The sequence below is a fragment of the Zingiber officinale genome, chromosome 6B (genome assembly GCF_018446385.1).
Source record: "Zingiber officinale cultivar Zhangliang chromosome 6B, Zo_v1.1, whole genome shotgun sequence".
NCBI classification, from domain to species: Eukaryota; Viridiplantae; Streptophyta; class Magnoliopsida; order Zingiberales; family Zingiberaceae; genus Zingiber; species Zingiber officinale.
Genome location: NC_055996.1, coordinates 115,590,021 through 115,613,283, shown reverse-complemented (window position 1 = coordinate 115,613,283; position 23,263 = coordinate 115,590,021). Strand labels below are relative to the sequence as shown.

The 23,263-nt window shown below is 43.3% G+C and overlaps 1 protein-coding gene across 1 annotated transcript; it reads right to left on the bottom strand.

The window, feature by feature from the left end:
- Positions 1-3,818: 3,818 nt before the first annotated feature.
- On the bottom strand, positions 3,819-4,490 carry LOC121991416 (phenolic glucoside malonyltransferase 2-like). The gene has a single exon (XM_042545421.1). It carries the CDS (start codon positions 4,488-4,490, stop codon positions 3,819-3,821), a length of 672 nt encoding a protein of 223 aa, XP_042401355.1.
- Between the last annotated feature and the right edge of the window lie 18,773 nt (positions 4,491-23,263).

Here is a 23,263-nt window from a genome sequence, read left to right as displayed (position 1 = left end):
GAACTATATCCTAAGGAAAAGATGAACTCAAGGGGATCATCATAAGCACGATCTGCACCGGAATTCGACCAGATCTGAACAGAATTTTTTCCACCGTTGCTCAAAGCTCCTGCTCATATCCAGCTAGATTCCGGCGCCGATCATGCTAGCGGTGATCCCCTGAGTTTACTTTCCCTCTGGGATATAGTTCTGGTCAGATCGACGATGGAACCAGCAGTCGGACCGGTGGTTGGACACGACTTACGATGAGCTAGGGACGACGAGTGAGACATGGAGATGGGGATAGGGACCATTCAAAATAGAGGATCCGATCTTTACTCTCATGGATTCACACATATGTGTATAGATGTTTGTTGCAACATGTCTCCCTTATGATTTATAATATGTGGAACTTGAAGGAACTACTAAGATGAGGACTTAGACTCTGTTTTTTTTTTCAATAAGTAATTGCTTTAATATTAAAGTGGCGTTTAGTTTAGGGGTTTGAGAATGAGAGAATGGATTCATTCCTAAATTTTATGTTTGATTAATAGGAATGGAATTAAAATTTTGGAATGAAATCTAAAAACTTGGGTATTGATGAAACTCACTTCTTCCCTTGAGTTTTGATGAGAATGAGAATGAGAGTTAAGTTTTGGATGAAAACATCCTTAATATATTTGTTCAATTTTTCTTTTATATCACTTTCTCTCTCCTTATCCTCTCTCACCATTTTTTGTCTCCCCATTCTATCATCACACTTTCTCTCTCACCATACTTTCTCTCTCCTCAATCTCTCCTATCATACACTCTTTTTCCTTATTTTCTCTCATCACACTTTCTCTCTTAATTCTCTCTCATTACACTTTCTCTCTCATCATACTCTCTCATCATACTTTCTCTCCTATTACGTGTTGGCCTTGGGACGGGTTGGCGGAGGTGTTGGAAGCGAGCGTAGTCACCTTTTGCCACCATGCTTTCTCTCCCATCACATTCTCTTTTCTCATTTTTTTCATTACACTTTCTCTCTCATGATACTTTCTCTCTCCTCAATCTCATCAATCACGCACTCTTTTTTCTCATTTTCTCTCATCACATTTTCTCTCTCTTTATTATCTCCCATCATACTTTCTCTCTTCTCATCCTCTCTCATCATATTTTCTTTCTCATCACACTCTTTTTTTTCATTTTTTAATCACATTTTCTTTCTCATCGTACTTTCTCTCTCTTCATTTTCTCTATCACATTTTCTCCCTCTTTATTCTCTCCCATCATACTTTCTTCCTCATCACATTTTCTCTCTCCCCATCCTCTCTCACGATGCTCTCCCATCACACGTTCTCTCAGGACGGTCTAGTGGCTAGTGTATGAGGTGCTGCTACAATGAGGTCTAGCGTTTGAATCTCGGTATACATGAGGTAAATATTTCTCTTATGTGTCAGTCACTATTTCAAAGGCTAGTAGCGACCCGTGATTTACCTCATTCGTGTTATTCTTGAAACGAGTTGGCGGGGGCGCTGGGGTGAGCGTAGTTGCCTTTTGCCACCATGCTCTCCCATCACACTCTCTTTCCTTATTGTCTTTCATTACACTTTCTCTTTTTTCATTCTTTCCTATAATATATTCTCTCTTTCATGATATTTTTTTTCTCATATTCAACTTTCTCTCCCATCTAATTTTTTCTCTTATTTTTCACTAAGGGTAAAAAAGAAAACTTTAGTTTATTTCGATAGAAAATATTCAACTAACCAAATTTTATTTTTAAGAGTGATATTCATGTTACTATGATTTATATTCTCATTTTCATTCTGATTCTTGGGAAAGAACCAAACTAAATCACAATAAATTACTGTTTAACACTAAATCACATCGTGTAGATCTTCTCTAAAATATGATAGTATGTGATGTGTCGAAGGAATTGATTGACCTTCTCATTCGATGCCATGAATTCCACTCCATATCTCAAGTAAACATGAACTTGGTCATCACTCAACACGGATTTCCTCATCATTATCGCATTTGTTTACTCACTACGATGTCATGATATCATATATCAAGCAACTAATTGATTACTGTTGCAAAATTGAAAGGTGAGAATGAACCCACCCTATTTTGATGGTGTTACACAATCACTATAAAATCAACACAAACCATTATTTATACCAGTAGCAATTTCTTATTTTTCTTTTTTTTTTAGAGAAAGTATTTACAATATTAAGCCATCATCTAAAAAGGCAGCCAATTTTTTTAAATCTTTTTTGCAAAAAGTTTTTAAAATTATAATTGAGGAGTAAAATATTATATAATTTAATAAAAACATATTAGTTCTAATATTTATAAGATGTGTTATAAAAGGTGAAATGGGAGAAGGATTGAGAGTTAAAGGTTATCTTAGAAAACAAAAGTTATTTATGAAAAAAATATCAAGGCAATATAGTACAATTAGGGGCTTTCTCGTGCAAATGCCTCATTTTTAAAATAATATTACTTTGTAGTCTTCCAATCAAAGCAAGCCAAAAGTGACTACTAAACCCAAAAGTGACTACTAAACCCAATCTTAAACAAAAATGTTCTGAGAAGAATAGCAAGTAGTAGAGAAAATTCATTTCCTTATGATTCAAGAGAAAGCATGTATCTGTCCCTTTGGGATGGACCAGTAGCTAGTACATAGTGTTATCATCATAAAATTTGGGATTAAATTTTAGTTAATAGTCGGGTTAATTTCTATCCTCCCTTATACAATAGTCATTGTTCGGGCTAATAGTCATCCATGATTTACTTTTTCTGTGTTGGCCTAGGGATGGATTAACGAGGGCACTGAGGGCGAGATGCCATCAAGAGAAAGCATATATCTATCCCCTCGGAGTGCTACGATGATTGAAGCATAGAGTATTGTCACATGAGGTATCGGGATTGAAATTCGACGCGTCTGAGCATGTCTTTCCTCATGTCTTAACCACTTGTACTAATGGCTAGTAGTCATCCATAATTTACCTCTTCTGTGTTGATCTAAGGATGGATTGACAGCGATGGTGGGGTGAGCGAATCAGCATTTGTGACAAGAGAAAACATGTATATGTCTACCCATTTTAAACTGCAGCTGCAGCAACAGCAGCAGCCTTCTTCCTAGGAGCTGTTTGTGTTCCTAAAAGTAGATATGGGCGATTCAGTTGATGAGGATCACACTGGCAATGGCAACACCAGAACCATAATCTAACTAAAATCTAAAAGAGCAGTACCGATGAATGAACTTAATGGCCTGAGAATAAAATTGTGTTTAGTTGCAACGAATCTATTCCAAAACTGAGAAGAGTTTAATTTTCAGAGAAGCTTGGTCAAGAGGAACATTATAAAGATGCCTAAACTGAGAAAAAGGACAACACAGTTGTTTTCCTCGTGTTTCTTCTATCTGACGATGTGAACTTGGTTGACATTTTATGACGAAGCACATTGATCTTTATTACTAAACATGTGCATTCAGCTATGGCTGCTAGGTCCGTAATGTCCATGATAATTTCTTCACGATGCTTAATAAATCCATAACTGAGAAGGAAATATAGATCGTTGACTTGTTCTTAATTGGTTGCTTGAGAATTAGGCAGTCTTTGTTTCGGGTTCATGTTATGTAAAACAAGTTCACTGAGATATATATAATCGAAAATACATAGGAAGGAAGGAAGGAAGGAATCCATACTGATATATGATAGATAGAACACAACATAAATAACAAAGCACGAAGGCAGGCATATTTTGTAGGAGGAGAAGCTAAAAGAAACTACGATCATTCTTCTGAAACTTGTGGGATCTTAAATCGGAGCCATGGCGACTGTCGAATCAGTTCACTGCAGCAGCAGTTTAAGACCATTCGAGAAGTGAGCCTGAAACTCATTCATCTCAGTCTTAGGCGACACCAGACCGATCTCGACTCCACCGCTCTTATCTCTGCTCTCCGACACCGAAATGGCTCCTGCCCGCATTATCGACGGCATGTCCACCTTCACCGGCCTTCCCCACCCGAAATCCACCTCGTAAACCTTGAAACCCGGTGACCCCGCAACTCTCAGCGGCCTCTGCAGCGCGATCGCCTGGTAATTCTCATGCCACTTGTCTGCGTCCATCAGCGGGTCCTCCTTAAACTGTTCGATGGCTTCCCCGATGAGTCGAGCAGCCGCCGCCACCCCATCTTCTCCCGCGAGGTCGATGGCCTTCGCATGGGCGAAGTTGCCGCCGATGCAGTTGCCGAAGTACTCCGCCGGCAGCGGCGGCTGAATCCGCTCCCTGCAGTTTCCGGGGAACACCATGTGCACAATTGTGTCCGCGTTGTGCCCTCGCGCTTTGACGAGGGAAACCCACGCGTAAGCGTAGATCGCTACGATGTTGGAGCAGCGGAAAGCGGAGTTGTTCACTTTGGAGGAAACCATCTCCTTTAGCTTCCGGAGGTCGTCGGCGGTGAGCGTCACCGTGCCGATGACCGCGTCAGGCTGCGCGAATTGGACCATCATAGATCCCATGTTCTGCGCGTTGGCGGCAAGGCTGCTGAAAAACTTGGAATACGCGTCATTAAGGTCCGGAACTGAGCTCCGGTCGAAGGAGGGCGGTGCCGGCGTAGAGAAAGATCATGTCGAAAAAGGTGGAGTAGGGGAAAGAATAGAAGAAAACACGTTGCACTGGCCCGGCGTAGAGAAAGATCATGTCGAAAAAGGTGAGGGGGAGGGAGGATTCTGGCACCGATCCCGGCGGAGGAGCGACGCGAGAGGTCTCGAGGACTCGGAATTCCGTTGGCGGCGACAGCATTTTAGAAATGGAATCGAAGATGAAGCTTGATTGGTGAGCTGGTGAAGAAGACCTTTCCATGGCCGGCGACATCATCATTTATAGGCGATGCCGCTCTTCTATTTTCTTTCTTTTTTAATCAGGTTTATTTTTATTATTTTTTAGTTTTGTTATAATTTTAATTTTTTTTTATCAGGTTTGTTATTATTTTTTTTCTTTAAAATTTTGTTAATGAAATAATGTTTTTTTATTTAAAATATGTTTTTATCTCGTCAGTTGCCGACTTCCCGAATGTATCTTCGTCTTTATCACTCTCAATATTCAATTTGATCTTCATTATCTTTCAATTTTGAGAAACTCTTAACATTTACTATCTTTTAATATGAGACGTAAGATAATCATTATTAACTTTTTTTTCCCGAGAATAATAAAATGAAGATGTGATGGATTATAAAAACGAAATCTTTAATTTGGTTTAACTTTGACTATAGAAAAAAATAAAGATAAAAATAAATCTATTCCTATCGTTTTTTATATATTTTTAAAAATACTTATGATACGGTCTGAAAGTCAATAAAATAGAAAAATAGGAATATGATATTTCTATTAATTATATATAGATTTTACTTTGACCTATAACACAAATTACGTCAGTGCCAAGGTAAGGAAGGAGTTTCCGGCGTTGACCCTCTGACGCTCAAGTCAGCTACCGACGTTGATATAGAAGGCGGAGCAACAACAACAATGAACGATAGCACAAGTAGTGTCTATTGTGTACCTCCGCCGATGCTTGGACCCACTCTTTATATAGAGCTCCTGTAGCGCGCATGCATGCTTCCTCAGGCGGACATGCTTCTCGAAAATTTTCCTAAAAGACTTATCAATAAAGTGTCCCTGACACAATACCTTAATGAGCCGAGCATATTTCTGACGTGACAGTGGAAGCTTCTGCCATACAATTTTCCTATTGCCCATGTCGGATGTTAACGCCACTAACTCCTAAAAGGATATCGAGAGATAGCACAATGAGTCTATTGCTGGGCCGAGCGGGTTAGCTGTTCGGCTGAGACTTCGCTGCTCCTACGTACCAGCTACTCGGTAAGGACTTCGTTGCATGTGTTGCGTTCACTCGGCCGACACTCCCCTGTGCTTGTGCCATGTCCGCTCAGCCGAAGTTCCGCTCTGCCAATGTCGAGTCCTGCTGCCTGGCCGAGCGGGGTAGCTGCTTGGTCCGGCTTCTACATATCGTCTCCTCCTCCGTCTGACATCCAATACTCCATTGAGCGTCGGTCATTCGACACCTCCTCGTGTCAAAAGCGGGATTGGACCGGAACCTTCTCCCGGTCAGGGCATGAATGCTCGACCGGTCGATTACATCTGAGTGTTGACCTGATCACCCGATCGGCCGATGATATCTTAGCGTTGACCGCCTTGACCTTGACCTCCACTGTGGCAACTATCCTCCACAGGGTGGGGTCCCTCCTTACCACCGCATCACATGCCTCATCCTCAAGTCTTAGTCGAAGGAGGCTGCAAGTCCGACTGACTAGACAAAATTGTCAATGAAGCTTTCCACCCGATCGATTTCGACACTCCTTGGCCTCTGATCGGACTAACGTGGCCCAACGGTCGACTATGTGACTTCTCTTTGCCAGTTGGCCTGTTGAAGATTGTCGTTCGGCCATAGGTCTACTCCCTTAAGCTGATCGGCACAACGAACATTCATACTTGGAAATCTTTTTTTGGGCTTTTTTGAGTGAGCGCGATCCAAGCTGACGTCGGCTATATTTTTGGGAGATCGTGCAAATCCCGACTCCTGATGGCTGAGCATGCCCCATGCTTCCTTAATTGTCTCCATTAAATGTCGATCCGTGACGAGGCGTCATGTGTCTTGCTCGCTGCCACTGCACGCTTAACGTGATAGGCGGATATCCACTAGCGATGTGACGTTTGGCGTTTAGAATTCAACGGTCTGATTTCCACCTGGGTTTCCGCGACCTAGATCGGACGGCTTCGGTCGGTCAGCTCCGAGGCTTATAGCCAGTGCGCGTCACTTCTCCTCCTTCGCATCCTCGTATTCGAGCTCTTTGGCGATAACTCCCGTGCTCATTTTTTAGCGACTTCCTCCGGCGACATTTTGTCCTTGCTCCTCCATGATTTTCTTCTTCCGTTGTTCTCCAGCGACACCCCTGTAAGCTTCTCTCCCTTCCAATCGCATCTTTTCGCTCTCCTTTGCGTTTTTGCGACGACGAGTTCTTACAGCCTCCCGCCGGCGTCCCTAGGCCTTGGTACACCTCTACTGAGTCCAGGTTTGACGCCGGTGATGCTGAAGCCTAACAACCACCTTTGAGTTCCCTTCCAAATATAAAGTTGTTCTTCCTTCTCCTTCCGATCGGCTAAATTCTCCGCCGCCCGGCTGTCTTTGTTTCTTTAGGAATTAGTTTACCGCCGGTCTGCGATTTCCTATTCATCCCTTTTTCCCGTTGTATGTAAATACTTCCATATCTCCCTTCATCAATTAGTGATGAACTCCTTTCGATTGTTGTGCGGGGTAGTCATTTTGTTCCGCCTACATGACATTCCTCTCACTCCTGAGATTTTTCATTACTTTTATTACTCGAAATTGTCCGAGTCGGGGACTTTTCTTTTCCAAGCCCGAGTGGGCTTAGTTTTCTTTGACAAAATACCGACCTCCAACAAGCATTGGAGGGAATACTTCTTTTTTGTATGCCTTCCCGAGCAGCCAGACTTCCCGACCAACTAGTAGCTCGAAGTGGCGAGTCAACCTCCCTTGAAACAGTACAAGAGTCGGTCGGACTACCTCAACGCAGCTTCAATGTTGGTTGGTCAGAAATATGACATCCACAAGTTGCTACTGGAGGGTGTTCTCTACATTTTCGTCTTGAGTCCGATCTACACCCTGTTTCTGTCCAGCCTAGGTATGCAATTTCTTCACTCCTTTCTTTGATTCTAACTGATTTTTCTTCCTCTTTTGTAGCTGAAGTCATGCTATGCACGCGTATGGCTGGAAAGGCTAAGCTTGCGGATGCCGCGATCAATGCGGTGGCTGTGGAGGAATTGGAGAGTCGTGGTCTGCAGCCGGTCGGCTTTCAAGAAGATCCACAAGACAAGAGCGAAGCGGCTCTAGTCTTAGTAAGCGGAGGGGCAACCAGTCGAATGCCTAGCGGTGGAGCGGCTGGTGGATCACAACCTCCCTCCGAATAGCTTCCGATCGTTCAAGTTGAGGGGTTGTCGGGCTCGACCTCCTCAGGGGAGCCACTAATCAGGTGCAAGAGGCGCCGAGCGGAGCCTTCCTTGCGCTCCGCTTCTTCAGCAGTGCGGACCGCCGAGCGGGTTGAAACTTCGACCCTAACTCCAGTTCAAGAGACTGTGGTCCCTACGTAGTCTGATCGGACAACCTAGTTATCTGGTCTTCCGCAGGGAACTCTTCTTTGCGCACCGCCAGTGACCTTCATGCCACCACCATCGAAGGTCAAAAACTCTGGCCTCCGTTCGGCGTCCTCATCTTGGCCATCCCACCAAGCGACCTCTGCCCAATCAGTCCCGAGCGGCCAGCACCATATAACAGCGGTTCTTCATCTGTCGATTGAGGAATGGCACAAGTCGACCAACGCTGAATCCAGAGCCCTCGAGCACCAAATAATTATTCAGGAGCCGCTTACATAGATATGGGCTGACGCTCGAGCCCGTGCAGTGATGATGCCTCCGAGGGCGCTTGCGAACAACCACACCCAGATGTCCACTAGAGTAAATATTGTGTTTTATTATATTTTCTCAATTTATCCCTGGTCGACACTTACACTTTCCTGGTTATTCACAATATTAGGTAGAGAGCCTGGTCATGTGCTAGAGGCTCGCCTTTTTGGAGGAGGAAGTCAAGGAGCTTAAGGTGTCGAGCGGTCAATCATCCGCCTCTCAGGAGCAAACGAATGCTAAGGTGGCTAAGCTGAGGGCCGATCTAGAGAAGAGCACCGAGCTGTTAGAGGCCGAGCGGGGAAAGAGCGCAGAGCAGGCCTCTCTACTGGCTCGGCTTAACAAGTAAATGAGTACTTTTGACGTCAAGATCGAATCAGCTAATGCGAGGAAGCTTTGAGCAATCGAAGACCTGGATCTGAAGAATAAAGAGGCCCTCACCCTCACCCTCGCTAAGAAACTCAAAGAAGCTGAAGATATTTTGGTCGCCGAACGGAAAAGCCAATCGACCGAAGAAGCTGCCCTTTGAGGCCAACTCTCCGCAAAAGATGATGAGTTGGCCACCGTGAAGGACGAGCTGGGGGCCTCCTGAGTGGCTTTGAAAATCTATCAAGATGTCGAGCCTAGCCAGTTTGAGACTATGAAGAAAACATACATCCGCTCGGACGCTTTCAATGACAAGGTCGCCGATCGAGCTCTTTGCCTATTTAATCTTGCAATTGAAGGGACGTTCGGCCAACTCCAAGCGGGCGACTACATCTCTGCTGCTTTATCGAGTAAGGTCATCAGTCGGGACAAACTGACCAAATCCCTGCCCAATGATGCCTTCGATTATCTAGAGTGAGTTTTGCTCAAGTGATGTTGTATCACCCTTCTGTTTGTAACCCTCCTGCCAGATGTTTGTAACCTTTCTAAGTATTAATGAATGATAGCATGGAGTGGCGGATATATATATATATATATATGTGTATGTTGAAGGAGCACAAGAGGATGAAATTAATCCTTTTTCTTAATATATTTTAATATAATATTAGAGAAAAATATTTCTTTTGGGTGTTTTTTTAATTTACCTGATAGGAATTATGTTGGAACGTACTGATAAGACTATTTTAAGAGATTGATAGTTACAATAAAAAAATTTAAATGATACTTTCGTTAACAAAAGGAAACTGATCATTAATTATATACAAACATTATTAGTAATAATACTATTAGTTTATTTCTATATAAAAATCTTTTCTAATTTATGATATATGCATTTATCTCGATCTTCTCCAATTCATTCCAAAATCATTGTTATTACTTTCATTATAAATTATGCCATTGTCGATCGCCAGAATTCAAAATTGATTACATATTTAGAAAGTCTGCAACCTAAATTTTGTATTGGTAGTTTGATACCAAAATCTTGAAATAACATCGCAACTTGAGAAGGGTTGTTGGCCCTTGTTTCATGTCGGAGCTACATTTGAATTTGTTGACTATTGTTGTCTCATCAACCATTGTGTAACCTAGGACGGTGATTTCTAGGTAAATTTTGACCTCGATTTCAATCCTAAATTGAGAATTCGGAGGTTGTTCAAGGGTGTACAAATTTCTGACGACAATTATTTTTATCACTTAACATGAGGCTCCCTCAAATTTAAAATTCTGGATCCGCCCCTGATCGCATGTTTGGTGAGCTTTTATTATGTGTTCGTCCCCTTGCTGTCCTTCAGCTTCTTTTGATTTGACTCATATTTTAGTTCGTGTCACCGCACAAACCCCCGAGCGAGATTTTGAGCTGCTTATCACTACTTTGTGACCTTCCGAACGGTCACCGTATTCTGAAGACTTGGAGCTTTCGAGTAGCTCGTATTCATGGTCGGTCGTTTATCGATCTTGAATTATAAGACCGACGCTTGTCCGCTCATTGAGCCAACAGTTTAAGGTCGTCGCTCGACCATTGATGCAAACTGGGCAAAGACTAGGGTTTAAGGTCATCGCTTGACCGTTGATGAAGACTAGGATTTAACGTCGCTGCTCGACCGTTGGGGAAGACGAGGCTTTAAGGTCATCGCTAGACCGTCGATGTAGACCAGGGTTTAAGGTCGCCGCTCGACTGTTGATGAAGACCATGGTTTAAGGTCGTCACTCGACCGTTAGGGAAGACGAGGGTTTAAGGTCACCGCTCGACCGTTGATGCAGACCAGGGTTTAAGGTCGCCGCTTGACCGTTGGGGAAGACTAAGGTTTAAGGTCGCTGCTCAACCATTGGAGAAGACGAGGATTTAAGGTCGCAGCTCGACTGTTGGTGTAGATCAAGATTTAAGGTCGCCGCTCGACCATCGATGTAGACCAAGGTTAAAGGTCGTCGCTCAACTGTTGGGGAAGACGCATCTCAAGAGTGGCATTCTTCGCTTTTATTCATATTTGCCCTGCGTTCATGAAACATACAAAAATACATATATTCACTCGCGCAACTCTCATCCGGTCCTGTAGGGTAGGAGATGATTCACGCTCCACGACCTCTCGAGTTGCCTTCTCCCCTTATCCTCCAAGTAGTAGGCACCTAAACGAAGCTTTTGCACGACCTTGAAAGGTCCCGCCAATAGGGCTTTGAGCTTGGTGATGTCGCCGACCAGCTTCATCTTCTTCCACATGAGATCGCCGACCAGGAAGGACCTCGGGATCACCCTCAGGTTGTAGTTCTACTTCATCCGTTGTCGATACGTCGTTAGCAGAACCACTGCTTTATCCCACGTTTCGTCCAACAAGTTGAACTCCATGAGCCTTGGTTCGATGTTTCCTTTATCGTAGTACTGCACCCGATCGGATTCTACCTCGACCTCCACGAGGATAGCTGGTTCGCCATCGTATACCAAGTGGAAGGGGGTTAAGCCAGTCCCCTCCTTCGGGGTCGTGCGGAGGGCCCACAACACACTGGAGAGTTCGTCGACCCAACTGCCTCCGGCATGGTCAAGCCCAGCACGTAGAACTCTAAGAATTTCCCGATTGACGACTGTCGGACCGCATTGGGTAGGCTAGAAGGGGGGTTGAATAGCCCTACAAAAATTAAAAACACAACCCTTCTCGATCTTTCAAAATAACACTTGCATAAAATAGATTAAATAAATAGAAAGAAACTAAAAGAAGAGGCGCAAGTATTTTTACTTGGTTACAACCAGGGAGATTGTTAATCCCAGGAATGAATCGCGCACTAGAATATCTCCTTCAAGTGGAGAAGCTTCTTACAGTATTTATGCACGGAAAATAAAGAAGCTAAACTACAAATAAAGTGCACAAGTGTTGGAAATGCTAATTGCTTGTCCTTTTTTTTTTAGCTTCTGGACTAATGTTGTATTTATAGGCTTGGTCGGGACGCCTGGAAGGGTTCTAGGTGCCTGGGAGGGGATAAAACTTGATTCCCGACGCAACAGTCAGTGTCTATGTCATTCTGGATAGAATCAGCATTCCGAGTGTCCAGAATGGTTCCGGGCGCCCCGGGTGGGAAAAGTCAACCTCATTGACTTTTTCAACCAGGGTCTTCTGTTTCGGCTCCGTTCGCCTCGGTCTGGGTCTTCTGCTTGCTCGAGTGATCTCGGCCATCCGGAATAGGGTTCACCCGAACCCAACTTCCGACCTTCTCGAGCAGGCTTCCGCTCCAGCTTCTCGTCCTTCGGAATCACCACGTGCTTCCTTCTCATCCACCAGCATATTCATCCGCAGCTCTTCATCCCTCGGACGCACAGAGCCTGTCGGCTCTCTCTCGTGTCGACCTTCTCGCTAGCTGCGTCGCTTGCTCCCCAAGTAATCTTCCGCTATAGCTTCTCGTCCCTTAGAACTAGCGCACGCTTCCTTCTCGTCCGCCGGGGTACTCTTCCGCGGCACCTCGTCCCTCGGACTCACCGAGCCGTCAGCTCTCTCCCCGTGCCGTCCTTCTCGCTAGCCACGTCTTCCGCTCGACTTCCTGTGCTCCTAAGTTCCTGCACACTTACACACAGGGTTAAAACACCACTGGACTTAACTTAACTTATTGATCACATCAAAACAACCTTGGGATTCCAACAATCTCCCCCTTTTTGATGTGAGCAATCCAAGTTAAGCTAGGGTAACTAACATAAATTAAAAGTAATTAAATTTTGCAATGAAAGTGCAAAAAGATAAAAATTTTAATTTTGATGCTACTTCCCCCTAGACTTAATATTACCTTCCCCCCCTTTGATCACATAAAAAATGGAGTTCCAAGAAAAAGACTAAGGGTTAATCCTTTGAAATAAGAAAATTATGTTTATATGAAATACTTTGAAAAATATAAACGAAAGGAATTTTCTGATAGCCTTTTTTTAATTCAATTTTTGAGATCTTGAAAAAAATAGAACATGCATTTTCAAGATTTATCACAAATTGTATTTTAAAAAAATAATTCAAAAAAAAAAATCTTCTGTAAGCAGGGATAACTCAAACAAAATTTTCATAGTTTAACAATTTACAAAAAGAATAATACTAGCTTATTATTATTTTTGTTATTTAAACAAAATTCATTCTTAAGTTATTGTCATTTCTTTAATATCATTATGATATCTAAATTTTCATTTTAGTCTATCATAATTTCTCGAATCATAATTTTTCAAATTTGAAGCAGAAAATATTGAGCATACAGAAAATTGTATTCTTTCCTTTATCATGTTATTTTCTATTGTTAGTTTGTCGAGATTCTTTAATCGACAAGTTGTTGCTTGAATTTCTTTTAACTCACTATTTTTATTAAGTAATTTTTTAGATTTTAATTCACAAAATTCTTTCGACAAGATAATTTCTAATTTACAAAAATCTTTCGACAACGTTTCTAATTCGTAAAAATCTTCTAGCAACGTTTTGATTGACTTAATTAATTGGTCAGGAGGTGAAGACCATACCTGACTTACCTTGTCGGCTTTTGATTCTCCCCTTGTTGAGTTGATTTCTTCCGAAGACTCTCCCCCTTCATCGATGCTTATCTGGCATGAACTTTCTGTGTCCTCGGGATGGAATTCGGCTGTTAGGGTTGTCCCGGTAGTTTCCTCGATCTCGGACGCTTTTGACGGTGACTTGGTGTCCATCAAGGAGTTGGATTTGACCTCAACTGGTTCTTTATAGAGTTTCAAGAACTTTTTCCAAAGTTCTTTTGTATTTTCCGACTCTGTCGAGATCCTTGGCAGGTAGTACACTCAAACGCCTGGACTCGACCTTACCATTTGTCATAACCTCGTTACGTTGCTCGTCAGTCCACTGATGCTCCTCAAGTTCTTCTCCTTCTTTTCTTTTGGGCATTTCAAAACCATATTTCATTATTAGACACATATTAAAGTCAGTTTTAAAATAAACTTGCATTCATCGCTTCCAAAAAGTGAACTCCCCCTCGAAAGTTGGTAGGTAGATACTTGGTCCGGGCATTAGTTCGGTGCTTCGTTCAGCGGTTAGTCCTCCTGAAGCGTCCTCGCTCTGATACCACTTGTTGGACCATGTTGGGCTGGCTAGAAGGGGGGGGGGGGGGTTGAATAGCCCTGTAAAAATTAAAAACACAACCCTTCTCGATCTTTCAAAATAACACTTGCATAAAATAGATTAAATAAAGAAACTAAGGAATGAATCACGCACTAGAATATCTCCTTCAGGTGGAGAACACTCTTACAACATTTAAGCACAGAAAATAAAGAAACTAAACTACAAATGAAGTGCACAAGTGTTGGAAATGCTAATTGCTTATCTTTTTTTAACTTCTGGACCAAGGTTGTATTTATAGCCTTGATCGGGGTGCCTAGAAGGGTTCTAAGCGCCTGGGAGGGGATAAAATTTTATCCCTGGCGCAATGGTCAGCGTCCATGTCATTCTGAATAAAATCAATATTCCGGGCGCCCGGAATGGTTTCGGGCACCCCGGACTGTTCCGGGCACCCCGGGTGGGGAAAGTCAACCTCGTTGACTTTTTCAGCCCGGGTCTTCTGCTCCGGCTCTATTCGCCTCGGTCCGGGTCTTTCGCTTGCTTGGGTGATCTCAGCCATCCGAAATAGGGCTCATCCGAACTCAACTTCCGACCTTCTCGAGCAGGCTTCCGCTCCGGCTTCTCGTCCCTCGGAATCATCCACATGCTTACTCATCTGTAGCTCTTAGTCCCTCGGACGCACAGAGCCCGTCGGCTCTCTCTCGTGCCGACCTTCTCGTTAGCTGCGTCTCTTGCTCCCCGAGCAATCTTCCGATCCGACTTCTCGTCCCTCGGAACCAGCACATGCTTCCTTCTCGTCCGCCGGGGTACTCTTCCGCCGCACCTCGTCCCTCGGACGCACCGAGCCCATCGGCTCTCTCCCCGTGACGTCCTTCTCGCTAGCCACATCTTTCGCTCGACTTCCTGTGCTCTAAGTTTCTGCACACTTATATACAGGGTTAAAACACCACAGGACATAACTTAACTTGTTGATCACATCAAAACAACCTTAGGGCTCCAACAACGACCTCTGCTTGTCCGTTGCTCTAGGGGTAGGCCACAGAGGTGAAGGCTTCTGGATGTCATAGCCCTCGCACCACTTTCTGAGCCCCTGGCCAGCAAATTGTCTCTCATTGTCTGATACAAGCTGGCGTGGGATGTCAAACCAGCATATGATGTTCTGCCAAACGAACTTAATGACCATATGCTCGGTTATTCTCGCAAGCGGCTCAGTTTCCACCCACTTCGAGAAGTAGTCCACCTTGACGAGCAAAAATTTCCGCTGACCTGTCGCCATGGGGAATAGCGTAACGATGTCCATGTCCCATTGGTCGAATGGGTAAGAAATTATGGACGCTTTCATTTCCTCGGTTGGTCGGTGCGAAAGGTTGTGATACTTTTGGCAGGACAAGTAGGTGGCAACCGCCCGAGCGGCATCTTCTTGGAGGGTCGACCAAAAATATCAGGCTAGGAGTATCTTTCAAGCTAACGCACGATCCGCAGGAACCTAGGTGCACTTCCCGCAGAATGTATTCAGCATCTTTTGATATGACACATTTGGGTAGGGGCCTGGAGAAGACTCTCTTATAAAGCTGGTCCCCGACCAAAGTGAACCGTCCGACCCTCTCCTTCAGCAAGCGAGCTTCTTCCTGATCGACAGATGTAACTCCCGATCGCAAGAATACTATCAGAGTCATCCTCTAGTCGTTCGGGAAGGTTATTCCTTCCATTCGGTCAATATGTGCCACGAGCGAGACCTGTTCAATCGGCTGCCCTATAATGATCGGTGATAACGAACTAGCTAATTTTGCCAACTCATCTGCCACCTGGTTCTCTGATCGGGAGATCTTTTGTATAATAATCCCCTAAAAGTTTGTCTTCAGCTTCTCGAAGGCTTCCGCATAGAGCCTGAGTCGAGCATTACTTATCTCGAACGTCCCATATAGCAGCTGAGCGACCAACTGAGAGTCCGAGTGGATGAGGACTTTAACGACTTCTACATCTCAGGCTGCCTATAAGCCAGCTATCAATGCTTCGTACTCAGCTTTATTATTGGTGGCAAGGTTTCAAGCCGCATGGAAAGTTGTATCCGGTCTTCCCGTGGTGAGATGAGCAATATGCCAATTTCGCTACCTTGCCGAGTGGACGAGCCATCAACATATATCTTCCACGTTGACTCCGGCTCGACATTCTAGACCTCTATGACGAAATACGCTAAGGCCTGAGCCTTGATTGTTGCTCGGGATTGATATTGTATGTCGAATTTGTTTAGCTCGGTCATCCATTTAATCAGTCTTCCTGATGCCTCGGGGTTGAGAAGAACTCATCCCAAGGAGCTGTTAGTCAGCACGATGATTGAGTGTGCGAAAAAATATAAACGAAACCTCCGAGTGGCGAGAATCAAAACATAAGCTAATTTTTCCAGACAGGTGTAGCGAGACTCTGCATCATTCAAAACATGGCTTAAAAAGTATACAGGCTATTGCTCTTGGCCATTCTACCTAACTAGAGCCAATCCAACGGCATGTTCATTGGATGATAGATAAATCTAGAGTGGCTCACCAACAATCAACTTGGCCAATACAGGCAAGGAGTTTAGATATTCCTTAAGCTCTTCCAATGCCCGATCACACTCGGCGTCCCACTGGAACTTTGTAGCTCGGCGAAGCACTTTGAAGAATGGCAAGCTTCGATCGAATGACTTGGATATGAATCTAGACAGTGTCATGATCCGAGCGGTTAAACGTTGAGCTTCCTTCAAGTTCTGAGGCGGCGACATGTCTTGTAGTGCCTTAACCTTGCTCGGATTGGCTTCGATGCCCGGCTTGGTGATGATGTAACCTAGGAAGCAGCCACTCTTCGCGTCAAACAGACATTTAATCAGGTTCAGCTTTATGCCATATGCCCTCATAGTTTGGCAGGTCTCCTCGATATCTGTGCACAGGTCAGCAGCTCGAAGGAATTTTATTAATATGTCGTCGACATATACCTCCATGTTACGGCCGACCTGCCATCGAAATACCTTGTTCATCAGCCTCTGGTAAGTGGCTCCGACATTCTTGAGTCCGAACGGCATGACGTTATAGCAGTACGTTCTGTCAGCCGTAATGAAGCTGACCTTCTCTTAATCTTCTCGGGCGAGCGACACTTGGTGATACCCTTGGTATGCGTCGAGCATGCAGATAAGCTCGCAACCCGTCGTTGCGTCCACCATTTGGTCTATCCTGGGTAGTGGATAAAAGTCTTTTGGGCACGCCTTGTTTAAGTCACGGAAGTCGATGCAAACCCGCCATTTATTGGCCGTCTTGGAGATTAGCATGACGTTAGCAAGCCAGCTCGGGAATTAAACTTCCCTTATATGGCCAGCCTCCAACAACTTCTCTATCTCCACCCAAATAATCAAATTATGTTCCGCGCTGAAGTCTCTCTTTCTTTATTTCACCGGCCGAGCATCCGGTCAGACATGAATCTCATGCTGAGCCACACTCGGGGAATACCGGGAAGCTCGTGTGTCGACCATGCAAACACATCATGATTTTGTCTAAGGCAAGCGACCAACTCTACCTTCTTCTCCACCTCCAAGTCGGTGGCGATAAAGGTGGTTACTTCTGTTCAGCTGGGGTGGATCTGAACCTCCTCTTTTCTTCGTACACCAATGTAGAAGATTTTTTAGCGATTGCGTTCACCTCCAAGCGCGGACTCTTCCGAGCGCTTCTCGCTTCGGACTTGACCATCTCGACATAGCATCGTCGAGTAGCCAGCTGATCGCCTTTAACTTTGCTCACCCAGTAGTCCACCGAGAACTTGATCTTTTGGCACTATGTAAACACCGCCGCCCGGAATTCATTGAGGGTCGATCGGCCCAAGATGACGTTGTAAGCCGACGGTGCATCCACCACGATGAAGTTTGTGGTCCTGATTCTCCTCAGTGGCTCTCTTCCCCAAGCGAGATGGCCAATCGGGCCTATCCGAGAGGCAGTACTTCATTGCCCGTGAAACCGTAAAGAGGGGTCGTCATGGGTAGTAACTCATTTCGATCGATTTGTAATTGATCGAACACTTTCTTGAAGATGATGTTCACCAAACTCCCTGTATCAACAAAAATTCGATGAATAGTGTCATTAGCAATTATTGCCCAGAAGATCAGCGCGTCGTTGTGAGGGATTTCCACTCACTCCAAATCGCTAGAGCTGAAGCTGATCTCGGGCCCTTCTGCGTTCTCCCTACTGCATCCTACCGCATGGATCTCCAATCCCCGAGCGTACAACTTCCTGGCTCTATTGGAGTCGTCGTTGGTCAGCCCACCGGCGATCATGCCTATTTCTCCTCGGGTGGCGTAGCTTCTGTTTTCTTCTTCCCAAGAGGAGGGCCTATTTCGCTCAGCTGGGACTTGCGAGGGATCAACGTTATCCCTCCTCTAGTGCTAATGGTATCGCTCGGGCACCCTTCTTTCGTCCTCTGGTCGCCCGGTAGATCATTGTTTATGTCGCTAATCAGGAGTTGGAGATCGGCGGTGGTATCCTCTCGGCACCGGTCGGATGTCGATCGGAGTCAGATCACAGCAGTCGCGCATGTTGTGCGTCGCCGACTGGTGAAAGGAGCAGAACATTGGAGTCCATACCTTGCCTCTTGTTGTCTTCTGCCGACTGGAGGCCACATGCTGCACGACATATGTCATGGCCTCTTGGTGCGGCCACGCTCCCTCTTCTCTTGGCCCTTTGGGAAGCCGGTGGTTTGTTCGACGGTTGCCGCTCAGGCACCGGCGTGGGCTCGGCCGGTATTTTCTTCTTCCTCACTGCCTGGGCTTCTTTAACATTTATGTATTCATTGGCCTTCTTAAGCAGGTGGTCAAAGTCCTTGAGTGGCTTCCTGATGAGCGACTGGAAGAACTCTCCTTCAACCAACCCTTGAGTGAAGGCGTTCATCATTATCTCATATGAGACCAAGAGGATATCCATGGTCACTTGATTGAAACGCCTGATGTAAGCTCGGAGCACTTCCTTGGGCCCCTGCTTTAGGGAAAAGAGGATGGCGCTCATCTTCTGATAGCATCGGCTGCTGGCAAAATGGTGTTGGAATGTAGCTCGGAAGTCCTTGAAGCTTTGTATGGATCTGTCCGGCAATCTTCGGAACCAGCGCTATGTCGAGCCGAAGAGAGTAGTGAGAAAGACTCGGCACTTCACCCCATCCGTGTACTGATTGTTCAGCGTGGCTGCGTTATTAAGATGATCCAGATGATCATCTGGATCGGTTGTTCCATTGTATTCCCCGATCGCCAGTGGGGTATAGTGCTTGAGTAGAGGGTCACACAAAATCGCTTGAGAGAACTGTAGATTGATCCGCTCGGGGCAAAGCATGACTTCTAGGCACCTTTCCTTTTCACGCATCCCGAACGGGAGCGTCGTCCGAAGATGACCCCATTTTCTGATTCGCCTGAGCTATTATTGAGGGGGTTTGGAACAAAGCACGATGAAATGGGATGGGCGCGGGCGGCGCTTCCCCCTGCGTGTCGGTTGGACCTCTATTCTTCCCCATATGGAAATTAGTTCCGTTCGGTCTTCCAATCCCGCTCGCCCTCCTGCTGCTGACATCGCCTACTGTTGTACTAGTCGATCGGCTATTACCTGCTGTTGCTGCTGCTCGAACATATTCGCCACTCGTGCTTGCACAAGCATGTCGAGATCCTCTTTGATAAGCGTCACGGTGGTAGTCGTCCAGCATCCTCCATCTTCTCAACTCAGATGCAAGTTAAGTTCCCACAGACAGCGCCAAATATGATCCTGTCTGAAAATCGATGAGATGGAAAGCTGGAGATGTGGCGCTCCCGCTAATTGTCTATAGACTCCACTCCGACGTGCAATACAGATTACGTTAGTGCCGAGCCTGGGAAGGGGTCCCTAGTGTTGGCCCTCCGATACAAGTCAGTCACCGGCGATGATGTAGAAGGCGGAGCAACAACAAGAATAAACAGTAGCACGAGTAGTGTCTATTGCGTACCTCCGTCGATGCTTGGAGCCCCCTTTATATAGAGCTCTTGTAGCGCGCATGCATGTTTCTCCAGGTGTACACGCTTCTTGAAGTTTCCCCTAAAAAGATTTGTCAGTAAAGTGTCCATGACATAATACCTTAACGAACCGAGCATATCTCTGACGTGACAGTGAAAGTTTCCGCCATACAATCTTCCTATTGCCTATATCGGATGTCAGCGGCACTAACTCTCAAAAGGATATCGAGAGATAGCACAATGAGTCTATTGCTGGGTCGAGCGAGTTAGCCGCTCGGCCGGGACTTCGCTGCTCCTGTGTACCAGCCGCTTGGTCGGGACTTCGTTGCATGTGTCGCGTCTGCTCGGCCGGCACTCCCCTGTGCTTGTGCCACGTCCGCTCGGCCAAAGTTCTGGTTTGCCAATGTCGAGTCATGTTGCCTGGTCGAGCAGGGTAACTGCTCGGTCCGGCTTCTGCATATTGTCTCATCCTCCGTCCGGCGTCCAATACTTCATTGAGCGTCGGTTATTCGACACGACTTCGTGTCAAAGGCGGGATCGGACCGGAACCTTCTCCTCTCAGTCGGGGCATAATCGCCCGACCGGTCGATTACATTTGAGCGTTGACTTGATTGTCCGATCGACTGATGATATCTGAGCATTGACCATCTTTACCTTGACCTCTACCATAATAACTATCCTCCACCTCGTGGAGCCCTTCGCTACCACCGCATCAACTTACATTTATGATATTATAGTTATGGAATTATAATATTATTATAATATCATAAAAGTAAAGTTATTTAAAAAAGGTATAATAGATTTTATTTTAATAATAATTAAAAACATGTGGGGACGTCCTGTCTAAGTCTTTGCCAGAACAGATAGAAGCAAGTGACCTCCGATGCTTGATAATATTATAAAGTTTTTTTATAAATTTAATTAATATAAATAAGATATTTACGATCTTCAAACATTAAAAAAAGCCTTCTATGATCTCTCGAGAATATGTTTAATCAAACTAAACAGCCAATGAATGCTTGATAATATATTATAATAAAATTTAGTTTAATTAATACTAGTCATCACGTATGTTATCGTAGATACGTATTATATGTATAATATAATATATCCTATAAATTAAACTGGATAAGATTGTATCAGGATGTGCACGCTCAAGAACTAACAGTACGCTATTATAATACACTTTTACTCCTTAAAAAATAAATTAAATTTTTTATATCAAAAATTAAATTAATAAGAATATATACTATAATTGATCTTAGTTAAAAAAGTTAAAAATTTATATGCTATAATATCGTACGCTAATGTGTTTATAGAAATTTTTCCGCTCATCAATCCTAAGATGTGAGACTAAAAAGAACTATAACAATGCATATTTTTTATATAAAAATAATCAAAAAAAATTATTAATAAATATTAAAATTATTTCTAGTATGAAAAAAAAAGGACATTAACATAATTTAATTTTGGACTTCATCAAAATTAGTTATTAAAGAGTCCATATTCTTAATTAAATAGTAAGATATATAATGATGACCATTTTTCCGCTCGCTCAAGCTCCTTCTCTCTAAAAAAACTGGATTTGATATCCGTTGGCTTGTTAGATAATATAAGTTAGGGCTTTGGCCGACTTATTGGTACGAGTCCTCCGATGTTTGAAGTCAATCATCAATAAGAAATGAAAAAAGAAGAAGAAGAAGAAGAAGAAGAAGAAGAAGACGATGGAGATAAAGGAGAAAGCTTAATGGACGCTTGCAAGAATAAGAATACCAACTTACATTTAACTTGATAAGGTTCTAATGTGCACGCAAGAGAACTCAATAGTACGTTATTATAATATATTTTTTTCATAAAAAATTAATTTAATTTTTTATATCAAATATTAAATTGTTAAGAATATATACTATATTTGATTTTAACTAAAAAGGTCGAGAAATTTATGTGTTGTAATATTATCGGTCCAAAGTATTTATAGAAATTTCTTTGTTTGGGGTGCCGTCAATCTTAAAATATGAGACTAAAGAGAACAATAACAATACGTATTTTTTATATAAAAATAATCAAAGAAATTTATTAATAAATCTTAAAATTATTTTTATAGTAAAGAAAAAAAGACATTAACATAATTTAATTTTAAGTTTCACCAAAATTAATTATTAAAGAGTCCATATTCTTAATTAAATAGTAAGATATATAATGATGACCTTTCCTTCCGCTCGCTCAAACTCCTTCTCTCTAAAAAAACTCGATTTGATATCTGTTGGCTTGTTAGATAATATAACTTAGGGTTTTGGCCGACTTGTTTGTACGGGTCCTCTGATGCTTAAAGTCAGTCACTGATAAGAAATGAAAAAAGAAGAAGAAGACGATGAAGATAAAGGAGAAAGCTTCATGGACGCTTGCAAGAATAAGAAGATCAACTTACCTTTAACTTACCTCTTATATTATTTATATAGTTATCAGAAAAATATCTTTGTGATGCGCCCCTCAACTTTTTTTTGCAAGTTGGTGAAGACGAACCTTCTGGCAATCTGCTATACCCTCCTTCATTTATTAATTGTCATGTATTTAGAAGAAGAAAAGAGGGGAGTTGTTTTACCATTCGCGAGTAGCCGTGTATTTTAATTAAAAGTTTTGGAATGGATCCCTTTAGGAAGATCATTCTGATATTAAGTGGGAGTGGATTATGACTCCCAATATGAGATGCTCTTGATGCTAAGTAGAAGTTGATTATATAGGTTAGTGAAACTGGGTTCGATTGCTCGGTAGAAAGTGACAATCACTATAAAAAAAATACCCGTATAGGAGCGGTTTATTAGGAGCGATTTTAACACCGGTTTATTAGCTAAGTTGATTATATGTAAAATTCAAATCTAGACATGGTACAAGAAAAATAATAGCTCTGTAAATATAAAAATAATAATTTTTAAATAATTTTTTTAAATTTTTTTCTTTCAAATGACAACGCTTTTAAAGCGTTGCAAAAAGTGTTGTCTTTGTAAAAAAATAACAACGCTTTTAAAGCGTTGTAATAGTGTTGTCTTTGCAAAATATGACTACGCTTTTAAAGCGTTGCAAAAGCATTGTCTTTGCTACCAAAAACAACGCTTTAAAAGCGTTGTCTTTTCTACCAAAAACAACGCTTTAAAAGCGTTGCAAAAGCGTTGTCTTTGATACAAACGACAACGCTTTAAAAGCGTTGTCGTTGAGCAGACTTTTAACAACAGTGCCTTTAATAACGTTTTTTCAGGCACAAAGACAACGCTTTAAAAGCGTTGTCTATTAGCTTTTTTCTTGTAGTGACCGCTCTTGAAAATCAAACAATATAAACAGTTTGAACTAAATCGTT